The 22568-nt window shown below is 42.2% G+C and overlaps 3 protein-coding genes across 3 annotated transcripts; 2 read left to right on the plus strand and 1 right to left on the minus strand.

Moving 5' to 3' along the window:
- Positions 1-8168: 8168 nt before the first annotated feature.
- LOC145449782 (adipocyte plasma membrane-associated protein-like) lies at positions 8169-11485 on the plus strand. Its single transcript, XM_080328207.1, has one exon. The coding sequence runs from the start codon at positions 8551-8553 to the stop codon at positions 9817-9819; it is 1269 nt and encodes a 422-aa protein (XP_080184333.1). The 5' UTR covers positions 8169-8550; the 3' UTR covers positions 9820-11485.
- A 4080-nt stretch (positions 11486-15565) lies between these two features.
- LOC145449791 (small ribosomal subunit protein eS10-like) lies at positions 15566-21557 on the minus strand. The gene is made up of 5 exons (XM_080328223.1): positions 21404-21557; positions 21106-21247; positions 20812-20986; positions 18035-18168; positions 15566-15651 (listed from the first exon to the last, which is right to left on the minus strand). Exons 2-5 carry the CDS (start codon positions 21244-21246, stop codon positions 15616-15618), a joined length of 486 nt encoding a protein of 161 aa, XP_080184349.1. The 5' UTR covers position 21247; positions 21404-21557; the 3' UTR covers positions 15566-15615.
- Positions 21558-21712: 155 nt separating this feature from the next.
- On the plus strand, positions 21713-22306 carry LOC145449794 (NHP2-like protein 1). Its single transcript, XM_080328226.1, has one exon. It carries the CDS (start codon positions 21884-21886, stop codon positions 22271-22273), a length of 390 nt encoding a protein of 129 aa, XP_080184352.1. The 5' UTR covers positions 21713-21883; the 3' UTR covers positions 22274-22306.
- Positions 22307-22568: the final 262 nt, after the last annotated feature.

The following is a 22568-nucleotide window of genomic DNA, read 5'->3' on the forward strand; positions in this document are numbered from 1 at the left end:
ATAATCGGGATGGTGTGAACGTGAGATTCACGTTCGCGTTCCGTGTGTGAACCTCATAAATTTAGAGGTTCACCGTCACAAACGAAACTTGGAAGGTTCTTCACTGTGAACCTTCTTCATATATTACAATTTTCACTTCATCATAACATCTTTGATTGAAATTTATTGCATTTCAACTGCGGGCCCCTCTATGTATGGCGCTGGAAGCATAAAAAATCAACACGAAATGAGGAATGAGCATTGAGCATGCATATTGACAATTTCAAAAAAAATTTCTTGCTATGTTACAAAAGTTTGTTCGAAATATCCAGCTTTCCGTTTGTGAATGTTTAATGATTCTCTATGCTATGAGCTTGAGCCTAAATGACACAGCATCAAGAACGAAATACACTACATGTTTGTTTCCATGTATTCATAGTGTGTGTCAACTACGATGGTCATTTACTCCAGGGCAATTTTCCTCATTTTTATTTAGTAGCTGCCGACTTGTAGCACGGCCCAATTTTATACTTTTTTAGGACACCGCTTAGGCGCTTACACGGATGAAATGCAGGGTTGTAATGACTCGAGTCATGACTCGACTCGAGTCAGACTCGAGTCACGATATTCGGATGACTCGACTCGACTCGAGTCATTTTCTCAAAATACCGAAATGACTCGACTCGACTCGAGTCAATCTGTGTATTGACTCGACTTGGACTCGAGTCATTGCGCATGACTCGAGATTCAGACGGCCAAGACCGACATTTTATTGTAATTTCGAAGCCAACACACTATTGGGATTTCGTTTGTTGGTACTGGTGCTTGAAAATGCGACCAAAAACTGCTAAAAGTGAGGAAAATTGATATATTATAAATGCGAACCATTCAATATCACCAAACAGAGTTAAAAAAGTGGGTTTAGGAAGACTTTAACTGGAAACTGAGCAGTCAACACAATGACTTGGACTCGGACTCGAGTCAGAATACCATGACTCGGACTCTATCCTCTGTTCGCTGACTTGGACTCGGACTTGACTCGGTGGGAATTGAAAATGACTCGACTTGACTCGAGTCAAAAATATAAAAATGAGATTGACTTGTGACTCGGAGCCTTCTGACTTGGTTACAACCCTGATGAAATGACGTGGAAGAGCCTAGATAAATCTCTAACACTTGGGCGGAAATTTTGGAGTCGACCTTGGTCGGACTCGAACCCACAACCCATTGGTGCCGTTGCCGCCGTGGATTATACCACTATGCTATCTCGCCGCAATACACTATTTGTAGTCAACGAATGATGCTTTGTCTGGTGTAAAAAATCTAGCATGTGTACGGGTCAATCTTGACTTCATATGTTTATTGTAGCCTATCATAAAAACAAAATCGGTGCGATCGGGGTGTTGGCTACTACTGCATAACTAGCTGATTGGGTATTGAGTAATATCGGTAGTATAGAAACCCATCTTATACTCTGCGCAATATCAACGTCGCAATGCCGAGAAACCGAATACATAGTCCGGTCTGGCCAAGACTTTAAGGCGTAAGCTGATATTCCCTTGCAAGTCCTTGTCGAAATTGTAGGCAATACGACGAAAAATATTGATTTTGTAGGATTATTATATCATTTGAGTGCCCCAGTTAATACATTTGGCGACTTTTCAAACGTCAATATGTACTTCAGCATAGCGCAAATATGTTACCCGAGTCGTCGCTAGGTATCGCGTACATTAATATAGGCTTTCGCTTAACTGAAATGAAGGTTTGGAACTGGCAATATGACGTCATGAGGTTCACGTTAGCACACAGAACCTTTCAAAAAGGTTCGGGTTCACACAAACCTGAACCTTTCAGAGGTTCACACCATCCCTACCACATAAACTTTCTGCTTACACTGAGTAGAATGAATGTGCTCACAAGTACAAGTGAAAACATCCACCCAACTGTAGGGTCTGCGGGCAAAGCCCCCGGAAATTTAGCTTATCGCCCTGTGGGGGCCCAAAACCAACGTTTTGGGGGGTGGGTTGACGAAGTGCTTTTCGGCCAGGATTTGCGAATGGCCCATATAGCTGCTGTAACGTGTTTTCTTGCGGCAAGCATTGTGTTCGTAGTTGTCAGAGTAGCCTGCGTCTGGTGGCAGTGGACAGTGAGCAAGGTAACACGACAAGGTACTTGGTTCGACTCCGAAATGCTTCTTCTCTCAATAGTGTAAAAGAGAAGAATTATATTCGAGTTAGCGTGGTCGGTTAAACCCACGGCCTTCGGCGCAAAAAACTCTAAACGACTCTCGGCGGTAGCACGTTTATCTGGACAAGGCAATGTTACCTCGTCTCGGCAGACTGGCTCTCATAAAACCACGTGAAGATAATTAATTACGATCAAAACCCTCTAAATGTCACTCTCTAACACCATATAATTGCAAAACAAGCGGTTGCCCGCTTTACATTTTGGCTTCATTTTAATTCTGACAATTCACCGGTCCGACAGACATTTTTTGAAATTTTACCGGTCCGCGAGGCGAAAAAGGTTGAGAACCATCTGATATAGACAACATTGTCAGAATGTAGGAACACGGTGTGTCACCTGCTGTGTACGCACATTCGCACAACTTCAGTGTTGCCGGCCAACAACTGCTGCCGTCGAAGGTTCTTTCTCCATTCTTGGCTAGCTACTTAGTAAGGACAGACACTTTCTACCCGAGAATGCAAGAAAGTATCTTATCCGTTGTTGTACTACAACAAATTTTAATGATTTATACCATAATACGTGATGTAACTACTGGAAGTCTTCATAGGGCCAGATTTCGTTAGTCAGTTTTTGAGTCAAATACGTTTTTTCAGGCCAAATTACTTCGTAAGGTCAGACAGCTCCAACCAGAAATGAAGATAAGTAGTGCAATTCTAAGATTATGTGGGAAAACCTAATTTGCATACGTTAGGTCAAAGTTTGGTCAAAATTAAGTTACCTAAGGTTAAAAAATGCCAAAATTTTGATCTTTTAGGTCAAAAAAATCGCCCTAGTCATTACACCTCGCATAGGTCGAATACGTGATTATGACGTCATAAATGGTGGAAACATTTCTGACCGCCTTCGGCGCGTGTAATTTATGTAGGTGGTACGCGAGCACTGCATAAAACCTCGAAATGGTGATGTTGGAAAAAGGTTGGGAACCACTGCCCTACATGAATGTTTCTTGTTGATCTAAAAATTTCATCGTGCTGCCGTCGTTTGCCACAAGCGTTAACGCACAAGCGATCATGGAGTGCTGAGCGATAATGAAGATTATGTTGCGAAATATTTTACCTTATCCGACGTGAAACTATAGAATTAAATTGAGTTTGGCGCCAACACAAGCGAAGCGATCGACGCTAAGATCAGCACCGTAACTGCCGCACCCCAAACCCCCCAATTGGGGGCCCGAGCTCGAAGGGGGCCCAAAATTATTTCGTGAATTAGCATAAATCATAGAGTCTTTTTTGAAAATTTAAGCAATTTTTTCACAATTTTTCGCGCTGCGCGCGAATTCAAGTGGCCATTTGTCTTTATTATTGGATATTGGGCCATTACCGCGCCATGACCCACCAAGACATGCAATCAAGTTTTAGGCCATATAGCATGCGACTCCAAGAAGTGTGCCAGAACGATCGGCAGCGAGAAAACCTTGGCCTTTATGCTGACCGAAGACTTCGTTATACATACAAAACACATATAGGTTTAATTGTTCATAGGCGCCTAAATGACTGACGCCGAATGTTACTGTCTTTACAATCTGAACCTCACAAGACAAATACCATCTCGCTGGGAAAAATATTATGGCAGTGAAGAAATACCAATTTGAAATCGTGTGCGTCTCTTAGTTTAGAAGCCTATGTTTGGGAGATTCTATATTTTTTGATATAGCTGTCTGGAAGTCACGAAATAACATCATGTAACGAAGTCATATCAACGGGTCCGCCCGCCCGAAGATGTTTAATTATTATTTACGGGCCCTCCCGTTTTCAAGACACTTCACTCAGCTCTACCGGTAAATCAATTTACGTGAGTGGAGAGGACAATAAATTGATAGCATAATATATATGCAATCGCCGATCTGATTGACCGATTTTATCATAAATTATCGAAAATTTTCGCGCTGCCTCACAATTCAGTACGAATGATTTTGTGACAAACGCGAACAACGTGATGGGGGGTCGTTTTACACCATATGGGAGCCCAAGACCCACGATTTTGGGGGCCTGGCGAGGTACTGTTTCGTTCCTGCCAACGGGTATACGCCCGAAGATGTTTAATTATTATTGAGTGGTCCTACCTTTTCAAACACACCTCACTCAGCTCTACCGGCAAATCTGATTACGTGAGCATAGAGAAGATAAAAATTGATAACAATATGTATGCAATTCCCGATCATACTGACCGATTCGATCATTAATTCTATTAATTTTCCGCGCTTCGCGCGCTTGGGCGTCAAAAGGTGATTGACTAAAGAAACTCCCAATTAATATGATAAATAGCGGTAAACAGTGTATCGCTGTAGAGGGGTCTGGGGGTGAACCCCCCAGAAGTTTGGCCTATAACCCTAAAGTTTTGGGGGGGGGCCTGACGAAGTGCTGTTACGACCCTGGCTAGAGAGAGAGATCAGATTTATTTTCGCCGGCACCATCGAGATGCTTTGACGATGAAGATGCGATACGACCTTTAAGCAACGTCATGTAGTCTGCACCACCGTCTTTTTCTCCTCCCCGTGATCCATGGATGTTGAGCGCCTAGCTGGATAGCCGCGGATACCAGTTTTAGAGTCTTTGGTCTGACCAGGCCGGGGATTGAACCCACGACCTACCGATCGAGAAGCTGGACGCATAACCATTACACTATCCCGCTCGGTCGGCTAAGATGCGTTGTTGCGATTCATTCTCAAAGAGATACCATATTTTTCTGCTTTGATCAGGAAGAGTGAATGCATGGGGTTATATTTGAAAACGAAGATTTACACTGTGAATCTACGAACAAATGGAGCCGACACATAATCGGTGGTTCGTTAATTGCGAGGGAGAGACGTCGGATTTTTGAAGGCCGCTGCTCATTATTCGTCACATGTATCAGCTTCGGTCGTGATTGCGTAACAATTTATCCGCACGTAGTAAATAGGTTTCAATGCACATTGTACAATTGTACTTGTACAGTGTACTCTACAACTGTACATGTAGTATTGTGATTGTAAGAACACCCGCTATGCCTTATATCAGGTTATCAATACACTCCTGAGTCCAGGCGCCTCTGCCTCGCAGGATAATAATCAACGCTCTGCCTAGTTTCAATTTCAAATAGTAACGTATTGTGTTGATGTTTAGTTATACTTCGAACGTTGCGGCTTGGCTATCAATTGGCCTATTTACGTACACCGGACTAAGATTTGAAATTTTGTACTCGTCAAATTTAACATGAAGATTTCTACATCAAAGCATTAAAACCAATGGCTGCTGATAAAAAAGTCATAACCGAGCTGTGATTTGCCGTTACTTGTATAAAATAAATGTAATCGTGAATAATCATGATTACTTTCCCAAAGTAATCGTAATCGACTATTTGCTGATTTTGCGGTAATCGTAATCACGTGATTCTGAAGTAATCGTAATCGCAATCGATTACATTTCATGAAGTAATCACTCCATGTCTGACAACCATATTCTTCCATGCCATCAAACTATCCGTTGGGATTGCTAGCATTCTGGTTGCGTTTTCTTGATATTTTGTGATATCATGATAAAGGGGGCGCGAAAGTTTTCACCATCATAGAGGGAGGCGTCCCTAAAAAGTTTCAGAACCACTGTTTTAGAGTCCTAATAGAAGAACGTGGATAGGGATTTAAAGAGAGGTAAAATGTGTCATGTTTAACATTGTTTCGAATCATGACGGCAAATAGATATTTTTTAATTAACCGTCACCTTCTCATTACCAACATCAACACATTCACTGGTCACTGGTCAGCATTCATCATCAATGTAATTTAGAAATAAAATTAAAACACGCTGAAGAATATAGCTAAACTTTTTCACTCGGCCCGCCAACGTATTTTATATTTCCTATTTGGCACGCGGAGAAAATTAAGTGCCCACCCCTGCACTATAGGCAGTAGTAGTAGATTAATCTTATACGGGGTCACCAACACGCGGCCGCGAGGGCATATTTTTCGGCCCGCGACTGGATTTGGGATTTCGGAAGAAAGCTAAGAAAACTATTTCCAAATGCAGAAATTGACTACGCAGTTTCAACATATTGTTGTTGTTGTTTCAAAATATGCTATTCTTCTGTGCCCAACATCAGTATTCGTCACTAGCTAAAACGGCTTTAGCATTTCCTTGACGGGCAGTGGCCCAAACACTGTCAAGACCGAGACGCTTAAAAACGGCTTAGGGCTTCTCCACAGGATCAGATAGTAACGCCTCTCGCTAGCCCCAATATCAATTACTTAGTCGCAGAAAAGCGTTGCCAGGTATCGTGCACAGCGCAGAGTTCAACATAAAATGAAATTGATGATCATGATTTATTTGTTGTATTTGTGGTCCTTTAATAAAATATTACTTCTTTTGTGGTCAATATCCCCATCGCCTATGTTAGAGGTCACAGTACTGACGTAAAGTTGTAAAATGTGGTTGCTAAACTGTGTGGCCTATTCGATATCGATATTGATATCATGCGGCCCGCGGCCGCAACGAACTTCGAAAAGGGCCCGCGACGTGTTTCGAGTTGGCGACTCCTGATCTAACAACAACGCGTGTCTGTTTATTAGGCGGCTATGTCCTTACATTCCACAGCGCTCACCTTTACCAACCCTCTCGTATGATTTAAATCGAACGAATATAGTTCATGCGTTTATATTCTCGCGGATGTGTGGATGATTGGTTAGTGTATTGCACGGTATCAATTTCTTTCAACTTCTCGAGGCTTCTAATTCGATCCTCTATTTTGGCTTATAATAACAGAATGTAGCATGTAGTTCTGAGTTGCCAAACTCACCTAATGTCGCGGGACGGATTCAAATATTGAAATCACTCGATGACCGCACCAGTCAAATGATTCTAAAACATTATCTCGAAATCCATAGATTCCATAAATTGGAATATTTATATGCTGACTTTGTTTTAGTTGCATACTGGCGTCAACTCTGCGTATGCTTTGTGAGGAATACAACAGATTTAACTGCAAACGGGGGCGTTGGAATTTGGTTAATTATTATCATATGATTCGGGTTCCTCTCGACATTTTGCGTCATAACTAATGCAGCAATGCGACCCTGCGTAACGTAACTATTTTATACTCCAAGTAACATGTATATAAGGGCTTTTAGCATTGGCGTTTACGCTTCAGTGAATAACTAGTTTTTGGTCAATTTTTCCAACTCTTAACTCAATATATGCACTTTTGGCCTTCTCGGAATCGGGTGTCAACGTCAGCTACTTGCTCCTGAAGATGACTATAGAAATCACAACCCCGCTGTCGATAGTGGCTATAATGTGGCCTATGAACAAATACTCGACATTTGCTATCCTTAGGGAATATTTATTAGAAGCATATCTAACTATAAATTCGAGAGATGTGCTGGATAAAATACATGCATTTTTCAATCTATACCCAGAATTGCTTCGCGGGGCGGATGAAATAATTGGCGGGCCGTATGTTTGACACCTCTGATGTAGCTATACAGTATACAGTTACTGACGTGTTTTATTAGCAGTTCTACGTATGCGTGAGAGATACAACGCATTTTTGCATTCGTATTTAACTTTATATTCGTTATTTGATGCAAGAGAAATGACCAATAATCTGTCTTTACCACAGCTTGCAAAATGTGATGACTATGAATGTTCGGGACCACTCATACTTCGAAAATTTAATTCGACTTGAATTGTGACTTGACTCGTGACTTGACTTGTTGAGTCACCTCTAAAAACTAGTGACTTGACTCAAGTCACCTTCGATAAGAGATTGACTTGACTTATTGACTCGAAGGTAATGACTTGATCCAAACACTGCTTCAAAGTAAACGCATATCCAGATCAGTTTATTCAGCGAATGGTGTTAAATCCGCGCATTACGTTCAAAAGTAGGTTTATGTTCTAAATTCCAAGCAACTTTTCGCGGGCCGGTTAGAACCACGTCGCGATCCAGATATTGCCCGGGGCCGTGAAATATCCAGGCCTGTTCTATTGTCATCGACACCCCATCCGCGTAACCGGTGTCTTACGGAGGCCTATAAGCTAGAACCCTGGTTTCACGTGACAATTGATGACAAAACACGGTATGATAGGCCTATTTCTCGAACTATACATTTCGATGACTTTCAATCACTACTGTTAATAGTGATGCGAGATTCGAATCCAGTGAATATGAATATTGAATATAGCCTACGTAACGTAGGCTACGTTACATAGGCTTACGCTTCAATCGTTATTATGAAATATTTACCAAGCCTAGACAATAAACAAACTCGTTGCATGATGATAAATATTCGGATGCGGGTAATCGCGATATTACTTCGTCTCACTAGTTGAGCTAATCCGCATAAGATACGCAATGGGGAAAAGTAGCAATACGGTTCGGCTGAGACGCAAACCCGGGCTTGGTGAAAAAGGAAAAAAAGCTCAGATCGATATCAGAAAAGAAGATGTAAATAAATCAACAAATTGTCTACAAAATCTGTGTTTCGTGCTTACCGCATTAATATGCGTCGGTTCAGCATTTCTTGGCTACGCATATGCCTCGTCACCGATATCATCTGTAATTGTACTGGATAGCCATGATGCCACCGACATCATATGGAACCGGAAATACAATTCCAACTTACAAAATGGCCGAAAGGTACTCACTGAATTACTAGGACCGGAATCAATTGCTGTCGACCAACAGGGCAACTGGTACGCAGGACTCAGTGATGGCAGACTAATTAAGGTAACTAATCCTGGCAGCCCTTCCGAAGCTGTCGTCGACATGACTCATGGCGTGGCTTATACAGCAGATGCAGGTAGATCGTTAAAAAGACCACTAGGACTGAGGATATTTCAACAGAAGTTGTACGTCGCCGACGCCTATCAAGGGATATTTTCCGTTGACTTGAAGACGCAAGCCTGGGAAAAAGTTATCGGTTTTAATGAAGTATCGCCTGAGTTGCAGTTCGTCAATGATTTGACAATATCCGAAGGCGGGGATATCTACTTCACCGACGTCTGCGCACGATGGCAATATTCGCAGATGGCGTATACTGTCTTGGAAGGAAGATGTACCGGACGCGTTTACAGAATTTCGCGCAATACTACCACCATTAAATTGATCAAAGATAACCTATGCTCTCCCAACGGAATCGAAATTACCCGCGACGAAGCGAAGTTGCTAGTTTCCGAAGTTGCAAGGCGAAGGATTAGTGTAATTGACATTGCATCCACGATGATAGAGAAGAAAATTCTATTGCACGGCGGAGCTGATAACATACGGCGGTCACCGAGCGGCGGTTATTGGGTACCGATTCCGACACTATCACACTGGGCGGAGAGATACCTGGAGCGGTATCCCATTATCAGGGATATAGCAGGAAAGATACTTGGGTCTAACGCGATGTCTCTCGTTAACATCATGCATCAGGGAACTATAATAAAACTAAACGAAGAACTCGAAATACAGGAAATTCACCAAGACAGCAGCGGTAAAGTCGCGCGAACTATCACTCAAGTGCAAGAGTACGAACCCGGAAAACTGCTACTAGGATCCTTCACGGAAGCCGGTATCGTGAAGATTGATAAACTCCTCCCGCCTTATAGAGGAGACACACCGAGTCCCCCTGGTCATTAACAGTGGCGTACACCAATCAGCGATACGAAAACGACTCGCCTCCTGCACCATTACTCGTTTTTCGTTTCAAATATTTGCGAAATTAACCTCGTTCAATGTTCTATCACCGTGGTTCCCCAACATTTTTGGACACCCCCCCTTTATAACAGTGAAAAATTTCACGTCTCCTAATCGTCATATCACAAAATGCAACCAGAATGCTAGCAATCCCAGGGGATAGGTTGATGGCATGGAAGATTATGGCTGTTGATGAGATAACTATCCAATCTGAAATTCAGACTATAGAGTAGAGGTGTCAAACTCAACTTGCGTCGCGGGCCGGATTCAAACCTTCAAATCGCTCGCGGGCCGGACTAGTCAAATGATTCTAAAACAGTGCGTTTCAACCTTTTCGAGCTCCGTTCGCACTTTTTTTGTAAAATAAATTTCATTCGCACAAACTAATCGAAAATTATTATACAATAGATAGGCCTACAACAACATTTTGTTCAGGTGTGCAACAAATTGGCAACAGTGTAGCTTAAGCTATCAAGTGTCTCATTAAAAGGGCAACTTTTTTCGCTCGTTTTGCTTTCAATTATTTTACTAATACCCTTCTCGGCCAAACAATGTCGTTGGGAATTTGTATAAAATCGTCTACTTAGGGCTTGAAGGGTCAGGTCTTGGAATCTGTTCTGCACTCCTATCAAAAATACAGCGTATTTTTCGCGAGCTGACACAAAGGTCCCGCGAGGCTCCAGTTTGTCGGAAGGATGAAAAACCCACATGTTTGTGTTGAGGCCTTTTCTTTATTTATTTGGACCATAAGGTACAACATGATCAAGGAGAGTAGGCACATTGGAGCTCGCTACCTGATGATACGTCGCTCCAACTTCTGTCTCGCAAGTTTATATGAAGAGCAAATTAACTCACGATACTCTGTGTTCTACTCTTACGCTCAATCTAACTTGAGAATTCATGAAAGTTTGATAACGATAAAGCAGCCTTCAGACTACCACCAAAATCTGAGTTTTTATGGCATCTCACGACCCGAGCCTCACCCATGAAAAGGAATCTATTTTCATTATTACGGTTGTATGCTACGATTTCACGGGCATGTATGACATACAAACCGCGCACACCACAATACTACTTAACACAGCTTTACAAAACATGTCTGACGCACGCGATTTCAAACTAGGGCGAATTAAATTCCTCTGCGTATCGCATTTGTACTACTGTCTACTCAGATTGCAAGAACGGGACTATTCCGTGCCGACAACGGGGCATTTCCAATCCATCTCGAAAGGTTTGGCCATCCAGCATCGGTCATTTTGAGACCGAGATTTTGTCGCCGCTTATGTTTTTGGCACCGCATTTTATCAGCGGTTTGTTCGCCAAAACTTTACGTCTTCATGTGCACCGACGCAGAAGGGGCTGGCCTCGATATGAATGAGTCTCATATGCCTGAACTCGCTCGTTGCACACCCCTACACTATCGTTCATCCCAAATGTCTTTGACCATGTTTTCCAGAAAAAACAGTCGGACAAATCTTATCATCAATTCTTATGATGAAGCCATATTTAATGCGTGTCTCGCTCATTGGCTACAGTATCCAACACAGTGATCTTGGATATATAAAAACGATCGCAAGATTTTTTGCAATAAATAATACAGACATATTAACAGATGAGATAGCTCTGGAGCCGTGTCGACCCAAAATTATACCCTTTGCGGTCCATACTTTAATAACCCTTAAAGGGGTAAAAATTTGCGTTACAGTGACTTGCGAATTTGAGTCTGTAATGATGGTATTTACCATAGTGTCCTATATGGTATCGACACAAGCAAATCTCACGGCTCAGTGAAATTGTATCACGTCACAATTTCTATTTGGCTACAGGCAATTTAACGGTCATCTGTGACCGGCTTGCCGAGCATTAAATTGGGTAAAACGGGTATCAATCGAAAGCTGACTCAGCACTGATTACGAAAATATAAATTTTATTCCGCTCGTGGCCCTGAAACCAGGCCCTGAAACTCCCACAATCAGCCTCGAATTTTTCATTGTTATGGAGATTGGCATTGGGACGCAACAATGCTGTCGGGCGAAACGAGAGAGAAGCTCATGACGCAGCAATGCTGTCTGGCGAAACGAGAGTGTAGCTCAAGAGAAAAAGGTTCAAAAGGCATTGTTGCGTCCCAATGCCAACCTCCATAACAATGAAAAATCCGAGGCTGATTGTGGGAGTTCCAGGGCCGCAAGCGGAATAAAATTTATATTTTCGTCATCAGTGCAGAGTCAGCTTTCGATTGATACCCGTTTTACCGAATTTAATGCTCGGCAAGCCGGTCAAAAATGACCGTCAAATTGTCCGTAGCCAAATGGAAATTGTGACGTGATACAATTTCACTGAGCCGTGAGATTTGCTTGTGTCGACAACTCGACACCATATAGGACACTGTGGTATTTACTACTATCATTGTGCCTCGCGCAAATCGGACAGTTAGTACGAAAATATGGTGATTGTTTAGCGAAAGAAAGCAGAAAGTCAAATTGACGTCATTTTCCCAGCCTGTCGCAGGTTCAGACGGGCTGATATACTGTATGTCTGCCACTATAGAGATTGTAGAGATCTCTATTCTGCCACTACACCAGCTTCAAAACCAGGCTTTTGGTTGCGTAATAATGAGAGTGCGGGAATATTAATTACCTACGGCTTAATTGTGAGAGCTACGATTAGTGGTACGTCGTATTAAGTTTTTACAATTGCGTAGCCACGACAAACGTTACACTGATCTTAAATTTCCTATTAGGTTTATTTGAATTATTCCACGTCAGAAAATGTAACAATTCATCACGATTTTCATTCGCACTACCTTCGTCATTCGCACTTGATCCGGATTTTCATTCGCACTATTCGCACCACCTTCGTCATCGCACTGCAATTTTTTCATTCGCATAAGTGCGAACCGTCACACAGGTTGAAAAGCACTGTTCTAAAATATTGGGCCTACCTCAAAATCCATGCCCTTGTTTCTTTCACTTGAATACCTTATTAACAAGCCTATACACGTGAACGTGATAATTACATTATATTATCATCAAGGGGCTCTATTCTAGCAACACCTTTATTCACACATAATGAAATTGACAAAAATAGGATGATTTGCCAGTTGAATACAGTTAGACCCGTGAAACAGTGGCTCTACCGATGATGTAAGTTTACACATTTCTATGCTCGCTTTGTTTTAGTCGGAATCTGGCGTTAGCCCGGGATATGCGTTGTGATGAAAGCAAGCGATTCAACTATAAACGCGGACGTTGGATATTTTTTCATCAGAATTAAATCGAGTTTCTCGAAAGGCTGGGGAGTGGGGACCCTTTCAGTCAAACCCAGGCCGTGTTATTTTTGGCATATGCCAAAACTGCCAAAAATAGCTTATTTTTGGCATTTTTCAATTTTTATTTTTGGCAGTTTTGGCATCGACCTCTAAATAGATATTTTCAGACTCGAATTAGTCATAAAAACGCATTATTTGGGTCAGTTTATCAAATGAGACCAAAAAATGTGCAGCATCCACTTATAATCAGTACCAACAAACAATAAGAAAACCTAACGATTACATAGGTTAATAATATCAAACGAAACCACAAAATGTGCCATTTCCACTTGGAATCGGTGCCAATAAGCAAAAAGAATGAGAAGCCTAGCAAACACGCTCAACACCTGATTGTTACAGCTGTTGAATAGACTTAAATTGTTTGAACTGTAACAGTGCTTCCAAACTCGGGTCAGCAAAGTTTCTCCTGAATTCATTTTTCGCCTAACGAATCTGGGAAATATCGGCTTCAACATTGAGGGAAAGAATGTTGCCAGTCCAGCACAAAAGATTTTCAGAGCTTCAAAATTTTCGGAGGGCCGAACCGGCTTCCAAGCATCATGAAAAGAAATCACTGTGCCAGTGCCATCCATCTCACCGCGGAAAGAATTTTCTTTCCGATACTTTTCCAGGAGTTCCATGACTCCATTGTCTCTCAAACACATTCTTTTTTTTTTAGGAAAGGACGTAGTTTATTTTTGTCCTTGATGTTTTTGCGGCATATACACCGACTCATGATACACATACACGCGATCTGCGCATATGCATACCATGAGTACATGATGTGCATATGCCGCTGGACATTGGACAAGGAAGTGCAGATATAGCCTTTACAGCTTTCTAAGTCATGCACCACCCCTCCATGCTATCCCATTAATGCATGAGCGCCAAGCAGGGAAGCCATGGATACCAGTGTTACTAATCAGGTCTTTGGTCTGACCCCGGCCGGGAATCGAACCCACGACCTACCGATCAAGAAGCAGGACGCTTAACCATTACGCTGTCTTGTCGGCTTCTATTTTGTAGCCCGACCATCCCATCTCCATCTGTCTACCCATATATTTTAGGAGGACTATTGCACGTCAGATGGCTTTAATATTCCCAACTCGCATGGAAGAGTCCTGGGAAGGTTAGCTTGTTTAAGAACATTAACGCAACAAGACTGTCTGGTAAAACGAGACTGCGGTTCAGAATTAGCCAGAATGTTTGTTGCGTCACAATGTGCAACTGGATCACAATGCAAAAATCGTGGGTGAATTTGGGGGTTCAAGATCCATGAGCAGAATCCAATTTATATTTTAGTAATCAGTACAGCGGCAGCTTTTCATTGATACTCGTTTAATCAAATTTAGCGCTTGGCAAGCCGGTCAAGAATGGCCGTATGCCTTTGGACAAATGAAAAGTGTGGCGTGAACCAAATGCAGTCACCAGTTCAATCTCGCTGTGCCCACACCATTTAGGACACAATGCTTCCACCCCTAATGGGTGGGCTGGACCCAGAGTAAGAAACGTGCCCTTCACACACGCTCTTCTTGCTTGTAATGCAGTCCTGTTAACACAACACCATGAACAAAATACACTATTGGTTATTTTTGGCATTTTCAAATTTTTATTTTTGGCAGTTTTGGCATCTGGCTCGTGAAATGCCAAAAATAACACGGCCTGGTCAAACCAGATACAGCTGTGTGACATCAAATATTTGAATTTTATTTCGTGACTATCTTATTCTCCTTGTAAAATGCGTATAACGGTTTCACATTGGTGTGTTCGTTTCTGTGAAGTAGTTAATACTTTTTAGTCAATTTTTTCAAAAACATTTGACCTCAGTGCCTTTATGGAATTGGGCGTCAACGCCAGCGACATGGTTCCTAATGGTGACTAGAGGGAAACTATAACACCCCTGTCGGTTGGTTATAATGTGGCATATGAACATATTCGACATTTGTCTAGAGGGAATAATTGATGGAAGTATTTCTTCCTAAATAGATATGTGCTGGATAAACACAAGCATATTTTGTTTTCCCGAAATCGTCTGGCAGGCCGTATGTTTGACATCCCTGATATAGAGAACAAATACCATTGGAGGACAATGGAAGAAATCTTTTTTCAGTTAACTGCAGCTTTGCACCCCCCCAGTTTGAAAACCACTGTTCCATCACAATAATATATTGCACTCTACCCTAATAAAATCAGTCATCTTCCACGAGTGTTTATTGTCCGACCCCGTTTCTTGACCAGGCGTGATGACAACACATTTTAGCAACATACCCCAAAATTAACTACATCACCATTTACCACGATGGACATCACATCGAAATCACAAAGCAACACCCTGTAAAGCCCACCCACAACCACAGACAAACTTCAACGTCATCTCAGAAGTACTGATGCATTATATGTTTCGAGTTTATTGAAGCGAAAGAAAACGCATCTCAAGGAGCTCCTCGGCCTCTTCCGAATCCTCCTCTCTGCAAAATAAAGGACAGAAAATTGAGTGAAAAGATCAACAACCACTAGATTGAAACCAGACATAATGGATTTTCTGTACCGTACCCAAGTCTACGTGAGTGTTCGAATGATGATACCAATCTGAAGAAGCTAATCTCACACTATTCAATATTCTTTTGAACATGTCATGAAATCGTGAATGAACGAACAGGTCCAAATCGTAGAGTATAATCCTTTGCGGACTCGAGACTGTGCATTGCACAACAAGAGGAAACAGAAATATAGTATCTCGAATGCAACAATCACGACACGTACAGCTTAAATTCAGACACGAATCAAAGAAATCACTCAATCCTAATCGTATCACCAGTATCAATCAATTCAGAATGTCTTCATTGTATTCCTGATCATCAATTAGAATCAGGTTGACTACCATTTGTATCTAATCATCATGGAACAATGTTGTATTGATGGGGTTCGACGACGACGGACTTTGCAGCTTCGCCGAGGCTGGAGTGGAGAATTGTTTTGCGTAAGCGACTGTAGGATTTCTGGCAATCCAAACGCTATCTTCCAGAGCGCAGAAATTATTGAATCTGGTCTTGATCGAAAGCTACTGTTGCACCGATTCCGAAAATATAAATTAAAGCAATGATCAGGCACTGATCCGACTAGAATCTATCCTCCAAGTCTGAAATATCAGCATTGTTCAGAACAATTGGGTAACCGCAACACAATGGCCATAACTATAACCCGTTGCGACTCTCCGATTGTTCGAACAATGCCAATATTTCAGACTTGGATGACGGATTCTAGGTGGATCAGTGCCTGATCATGATTTTAATTTATATATACGGAATCGGTGCGACAGTAGCTTTCGACCAAGACCAAACACAGTAATTTCTGTGCTCAGAAAGATAGCTTTTGGATCGCCACAAATCCTACAGTCGCTTACGCAAAACAATTCTCCACTCCAGCCTCGATGAAACGAAGCTGCAAAATCGGTCGTTGCCGTTCCATGTTTAATTTCTATACCTAAACTTTATTGAAGCATGCAACTGATACAAGGTTCGAGGGGCAAAGAAATCAGATATACCACCTGTTTAAATAACTGATGAAACCTTATTAGAATCTCAAATAGGAGTAATTGAGAATTTCGATATAACATGGGACACCCGGTCCAGTGGAGTAATTTTCACACAACCAATTGATTCGTACAGCCAATAAATATATATCCATGGGATGAAACGAAGTAAGAACAAAGCAGTAAAAAGTCGAGAATAAGTAAGCATCACTTATGTGAGAATGACAACAAGAAATAACATTAAAAGCACAGCTACCATCCACTGACAACGCGTGCCTAGAGTGACTATTTGACCAGAAGAAGCCTGTCGATCAGGTAGACTCTACACCAGTGGTCGGGAACCTATGGCTCTTTTGGGTATAGATATGGCTCTTTGCCAAATATTTATTTTTGTAGTGAATTGATCAATATTGCAGCGACTTGTTCGTAAATTTTCATCACGGCCAGAATAATTATTCTCGTGGCAGTATGAACGTCTTTGAGAGGGAAGACAATGGGTTAGGAGCTTAAGGTTTAGCTCGGATTCTCTCTTTTCAAAATCATTAAATTCAAGGGACTGTCACGCCGGCGGCCAATATCACTCGCGAATTATATGTACCCGACTCGAAATCTTGAATTGTGCGAAACGTTGCTTAATCAAAGAGAATAGCAGACATGGCGACGCCCATTTCAAATACACATTGTCTTCCTGAGCTCCGGTGCGAAATGAACTGTTGTGGATGTGACATTCACAATTACGAACTCAATTACAAACAACGCCATAGCTATCCACCTTCTTCATTGGTAAGTATATAGCTCTGTGTAGTACCGGCGGTAAAATGTATGCGTGTAGGGCAACATTAGTTACCGCCGAATACTTAGAGAAGTCGATAAGTATTTAGAATTTCGGAATCAGTGTGAGTCACATTCGAACAATATCAGTTATAATAAATTCCAAGCAACTTACGATGAATTGCGTTATCAGTGGTGAGGCTTGGGTTGGCCCGTCTGTGCCTTATTACCTCTCGTTTCGAGCTTTATTTTCGAACAATGAATACCAGTTTTTACAGAGAAAATACGGCGCACACGAGGAATCCCACGTAGTGAGTTCGAACTAGTGCTACCATGACGCCATGAATTCTCAATTGTGACGTTCACTTGATTGGCATGTATGGCTCTTCATGAGTTGAGATGGAAAAAATAGGACCAATATGGCTCTTCGGACAAAAAGTTCCCGACCACTGCTTTACACAAATTGAATCATGCCGATACACCAGCTAATGCTCAATGAAAATTAAACAACCATTCACTGGTACAGATTGATCAAACGCATGACTTACAAATTCAAAGGTAGCAGTTCCGGCACCAGCATCTGCTTTCTTATCTGGACCTCTGTCTCCACCGGCTTGGCCGCCTGCACGCCTGTAGGACTCACGATCCCCAGCGCCACTATAAGCGCGTCTTGGTTCATCAACTAGAAATACAAAAAAGAAATGAACTGGTGGCTTATAATGTTAGGCTTTTTTGTCATGACAAAGGATCAGAGTGGACCTATTTCAATGTTTCCGACCGAATTTGAGTGATATTCATCAGTGTTGCGTGCGGCTAATTAGCGAGATTTGTCAATGCACAATGTAACGCGACGCTGGATCTCAAGCTGATATGATTGCGAAGTTAGCTCATTGACTGTCGCGCGCTCGGCAATCGTAGCCGGCCCGATTCATCGCGTCTGCAACAAGCCTAGTTTCGCTGGCTTGAAGAATCGCATCTGCAATTGGCCCGGCAGCATACCATCGATGGCCTTCACAATCGCATCTGCATTGGTCTGGTGCGCACGATAAAATCGCTAGCCTACCCAATCACATCTGCAATAGTAATAGTATGAAAGAATTCATCGCTGGTTCAACTTCCGCGTCTCGGGCCTAGCAGGCTTCGGCTGCTGTCTCCCAATGGCTTGGACACAACATGCCGGTAAGTATATGATGATTAGGATTTGTGATCAAAGAGCGACATCGCGAAACTGAATGACATCGAATGTCCGCAAATATGTGCGACGCGTGCGTTCATGCGTAATTGGTTTCTGCTAATACTTAAACATGATCATTGATCATCAGAAGATGTGTGTCAAGGCTTGAGTTCTAAAAGAGGAAAGGTGGGAACCACCTGGAATCGGCGTCATTATAGCACATATTCCATAAAAACTCGAACATTTTGACTCGCGCAAATCGTCCCCGATCAATTGTTCGACGCGTTGATAGGCGCTAATCAACAGCACTTCCGGTCACGTCGACAAGCTCATCATACGCGTACAATCATCAACACGAGGAGATTGTATAATCGTCATTTACGTATGTAATTAACCCTAATGAATTAATGCAATATTAGTAAATTTGCAAAAATGGAAACCCCTCCCTTCCATTATAAAACCACCTGCTTATTTTTCGGCTGGCCATGCACCGCGGGGGGGGGGGGGGGGGGGGGGTATGAGGAAGCAGTCACTGATGCAAAGATGACAAGCCAAGATACAGCGGATTATCAACAAGACTTCGACTAATGCAATCGGAATGCTATCGAAATGTGCGCAAATGCACAACAAATAAGAAGTCCAGGCTCGCATCTAGTCTGAGAAGCAATGCCGTACCTAATGCAATGAATGATGAGTCCAAAACAGACTTGGCTATTGTCAAAATAATTCCTGAAACTTTGGTTTATTAGCCGACGCCGAAGATGCGTATTCGTTTGTTCTCGAGACGGAGTGATCGAATTCCCCCGATTGTCGGTGCGTATATTGGCGAATATCTTATGTATTGACGAGAGATTGTGAGATGGCTGCTAATTGACTGCAGTCGACTCTTAAACAATGCTGTGTTAGCGAGACCTGTCGTATATATATATATATACAGGCGCGCATCCAGCCGAAAAATAAGGGGGGGTTTCGATATTTTTTCGAATTTAGTAATATAGCATTTCATTAGGGTTAAGTACATGCGTAAATGACTATTATACAACATCCTTGTGTTGACGATTATACATGTATGATAAGCTTGTCGACGAGTCCGGAAGTGCTGTTAATTAGCGATTCCATCATCTGTCGTGAACAATCGAATGACGATTGCCGCAAGTCAAATTGTACGAGTTTATATGGAATATGTGCTATAATGATGCCCATTTCAGGTGGTTCAAACCTTACCTCTTTTATCACTCAAGCTTTGACACACAGCTTCTAACATTGATTATGTTCAAGTATTAGCAGAAATCAATCACGCATGTTTGCGAACATACGATGTCATTCAGTTTCGAGATGTCACTCTCACCATCACTTATCAGCATATACTCAAAGGCATTTTGTCCAAGCCATCAGGAAATAGGAGCCAAAGCATGGTAGGCCGGAGATGCGGTAGTTAAGCTAGCGATGTCATTCGTACCAGGCCTATTGTAGATGCGATTGTGTAACCCAGCGATGATATCGTGGGCACAGGGCCTATATGGCAGATGCGATTATTCAAGCCAGCGGAACTATAAGCTTGTCGGAGACGCGATAAATCAGGCTAGCAACGATTGCCGAGCGCGCGGCAATGAATGACCCAGTTTCGCAATTATCTCAGCGGGAGATCGTGTCACGTTACATTGTGCAGTGCAATGCACTTGCACACGGACGAATCTTGCTAATTGGCAGCACGCCTTTCGTTGATTGGTTGAAATAATTGGTGATATTTAACACTTGCGAGCCAGAGCGGAATTGGTGGCAAACGTCACGCGCCACTTTCCATTTAATTCCCTAATTTTTCTATGGAAGAAACCTTTCGTCACGCGCAACTTGTTGCCGGAAAAAACCACTAATTCCAGTCTGGCTTGCGAGTCACCTTGTTTGTCAATTCTGACGTCACCGTCGTCACCCATTCGTGACGTCATCAATCCCTACAGAAAATCAAGAGTTCAGCGCCTGTATTTAGTTATTCTTACACCATCGAGTGACATGATTGAAATCAGTAATTTTGATCAGTGCATCAAACATATGAATGAAATGACAGAGAAGAGACAAAGACACGCATGGAGCTAATTGTTTAATTTCAAATTAGATACCGGTACAATAGATAAGTATAAAGTTTGTACATACCTTTAGGTCTGGCTCTACTTTCCATTGTTCGATTCTGTCGTTTGAGAGTGGCTGGGACGATCTCTGGGGGCAAGTTAAGTCTTTCCCTCAAGTATTGAATACCCTCATTCGTCAAAGTGTAGTAGTAATGGCGCCAGATAAAGCTTTCACGGACGTATCCACAAGAACGCAGTGACTGAAAGTCAAGGATAGTTTCAGACAATTGACTTGAGCTGCATATCATTCGAATGTCAGAGGTTTTTCAGACTGCATATAAAATTACGTTTCCATTACCAGTGTAATATATTATTTTACCTGGCAGGCCTTCACAACTTTAAGGTTAGACACGTCGATTTCTGGATGCTTGTCCAGCGTGAAGTTTTTCTCCGCAACCAGTACACCTTCCTTGAAAAGGTACTCAAACACCTTGACACGCTCCTTCTTTGGGATCAACATCCTGAAATACAAACAAAACCGATGCAATTGACCAACAAAAGTTTACAGTAGAATAATAAGATTTCACGTATCCATGTAAATTATACGAAAGATTTCAGCAAAGTAAATCTACGCAATAACGAGGATTACCCAAGATAAAACAGTAGACGATAATAACCTGTAGCACGTCCACTCGCAGCCACAATCGAAAAGACCGAGATCGGCTATTTTACAAAATCATTCAACCACGACACAGAACGCATTCAAGCTAATCGCAGTATGTTCCGTGGCTATCATTCCAGGCCCCGGTAACCCGATATGTTGATATACGCTAGACATATTTGAATTCATAAATCTATACGAAATAATTTTATTTCACGAATTATCAACAATGCATATATTTTTTATCATTCGATGGTAGACTACAATCGACGATGTGCTTTTATTAACTTGCTATAGCGAAAGACCTGTCAATCACACGAAAAACGTGCGGAGATCGCTTTGCCACTTTTCCAAAGCGCTGATTTCACTTTATATTGACTACTGCGACTCCGGCTGTGTTGCGTTTGCATGATCGGTTGATTCGTATCGGAACTGCCTCAGTGAAACAGTGAGCCACCATAGTTGAGTTGGTGAGTGGAGAGGAAACTTCGCAAATATGACGAACGACGATGTTAATCCCAAGGCGTACCCGATGGCCGACCCAGCGATGACGAAGACCATTTTGGAACTTGTTCAACAGGCGACCAACTACAAACAGCTGAGAAAAGGCGCCAACGAGGCCACGAAGACTTTGAACAGGGGTTTGTCGCAGTTGATAGTACTGGCTGGAGACACGGAGCCATTGGAAATCCTTCTCCATTTGCCTCTGTTGTGTGAAGACAAGAATGTGCCATACGTTTTCGTCAGATCAAAACAAGCACTCGGGCGTGCGTGTGGAGTGTCAAGACCGGTGATAGCGTGTTCTGTCACTGAAAAGTATGGATCTCAACTGAAATCGCAAATCGAGAGCCTACAAAGGAGTGTCGAGCAATTGCTCATAATGTGATATTTCACTGCCAATAAATTTTTTTGATACTCATCAATATCTTTTGTCTGATCTCGTGGTATGGTGGGTGTGGTGGGCTGGATGTCAATCAGATTGCAGAGTGCAATTGAAATATTGGAAATTAAAAAGTGGTTTCTCCTCTCCGTATTATGCTCCCATACCCACATACACAGCTGCAGAATTTGTCCTGAGGTTCGGGCAGGGTTGAATACAATTCACGTCAAATGTTGCTGGACAACAGTGGCTAAGGCTAGCACGATATAATGATTCATTGAACGCCGAATATAGCTATATA

This window comes from Botryllus schlosseri, chromosome 11 (genome assembly GCF_051294905.1).
Source record: "Botryllus schlosseri isolate E-star chromosome 11, Bs_hap1, whole genome shotgun sequence".
In the NCBI taxonomy this organism is placed as follows: domain Eukaryota; kingdom Metazoa; phylum Chordata; class Ascidiacea; order Stolidobranchia; family Styelidae; genus Botryllus; species Botryllus schlosseri.

Excerpts from the sequence above, each read along its gene's own strand:
- LOC145449794 (XM_080328226.1), top strand. The coding sequence starts at position 21,884 with ATGACGAACGACGATGTTAATCCCAAGGCGTACCCGATGGCCGACCCA.
- LOC145449782 (XM_080328207.1), top strand. The coding sequence starts at position 8,551 with ATGGGGAAAAGTAGCAATACGGTTCGGCTGAGACGCAAACCCGGGCTT.
- LOC145449791 (XM_080328223.1), bottom strand. The coding sequence starts at position 21,246 with ATGTTGATCCCAAAGAAGGAGCGTGTCAAGGTGTTTGAGTACCTTTTC. Across the intron at positions 20,987-21,105 it reads AAGTTGTGAAGGCCTGCCAG|TCACTGCGTTCTTGTGGATA; the intron begins GTAAAATAATAT and ends CTTGACTTTCAG. Across the intron at positions 15,652-18,034 it reads GAACTGCTACCTTTGAATTT|AGAGGAGGATTCGGAAGAGG; the intron begins GTAAGTCATGCG and ends TTTATTTTGCAG.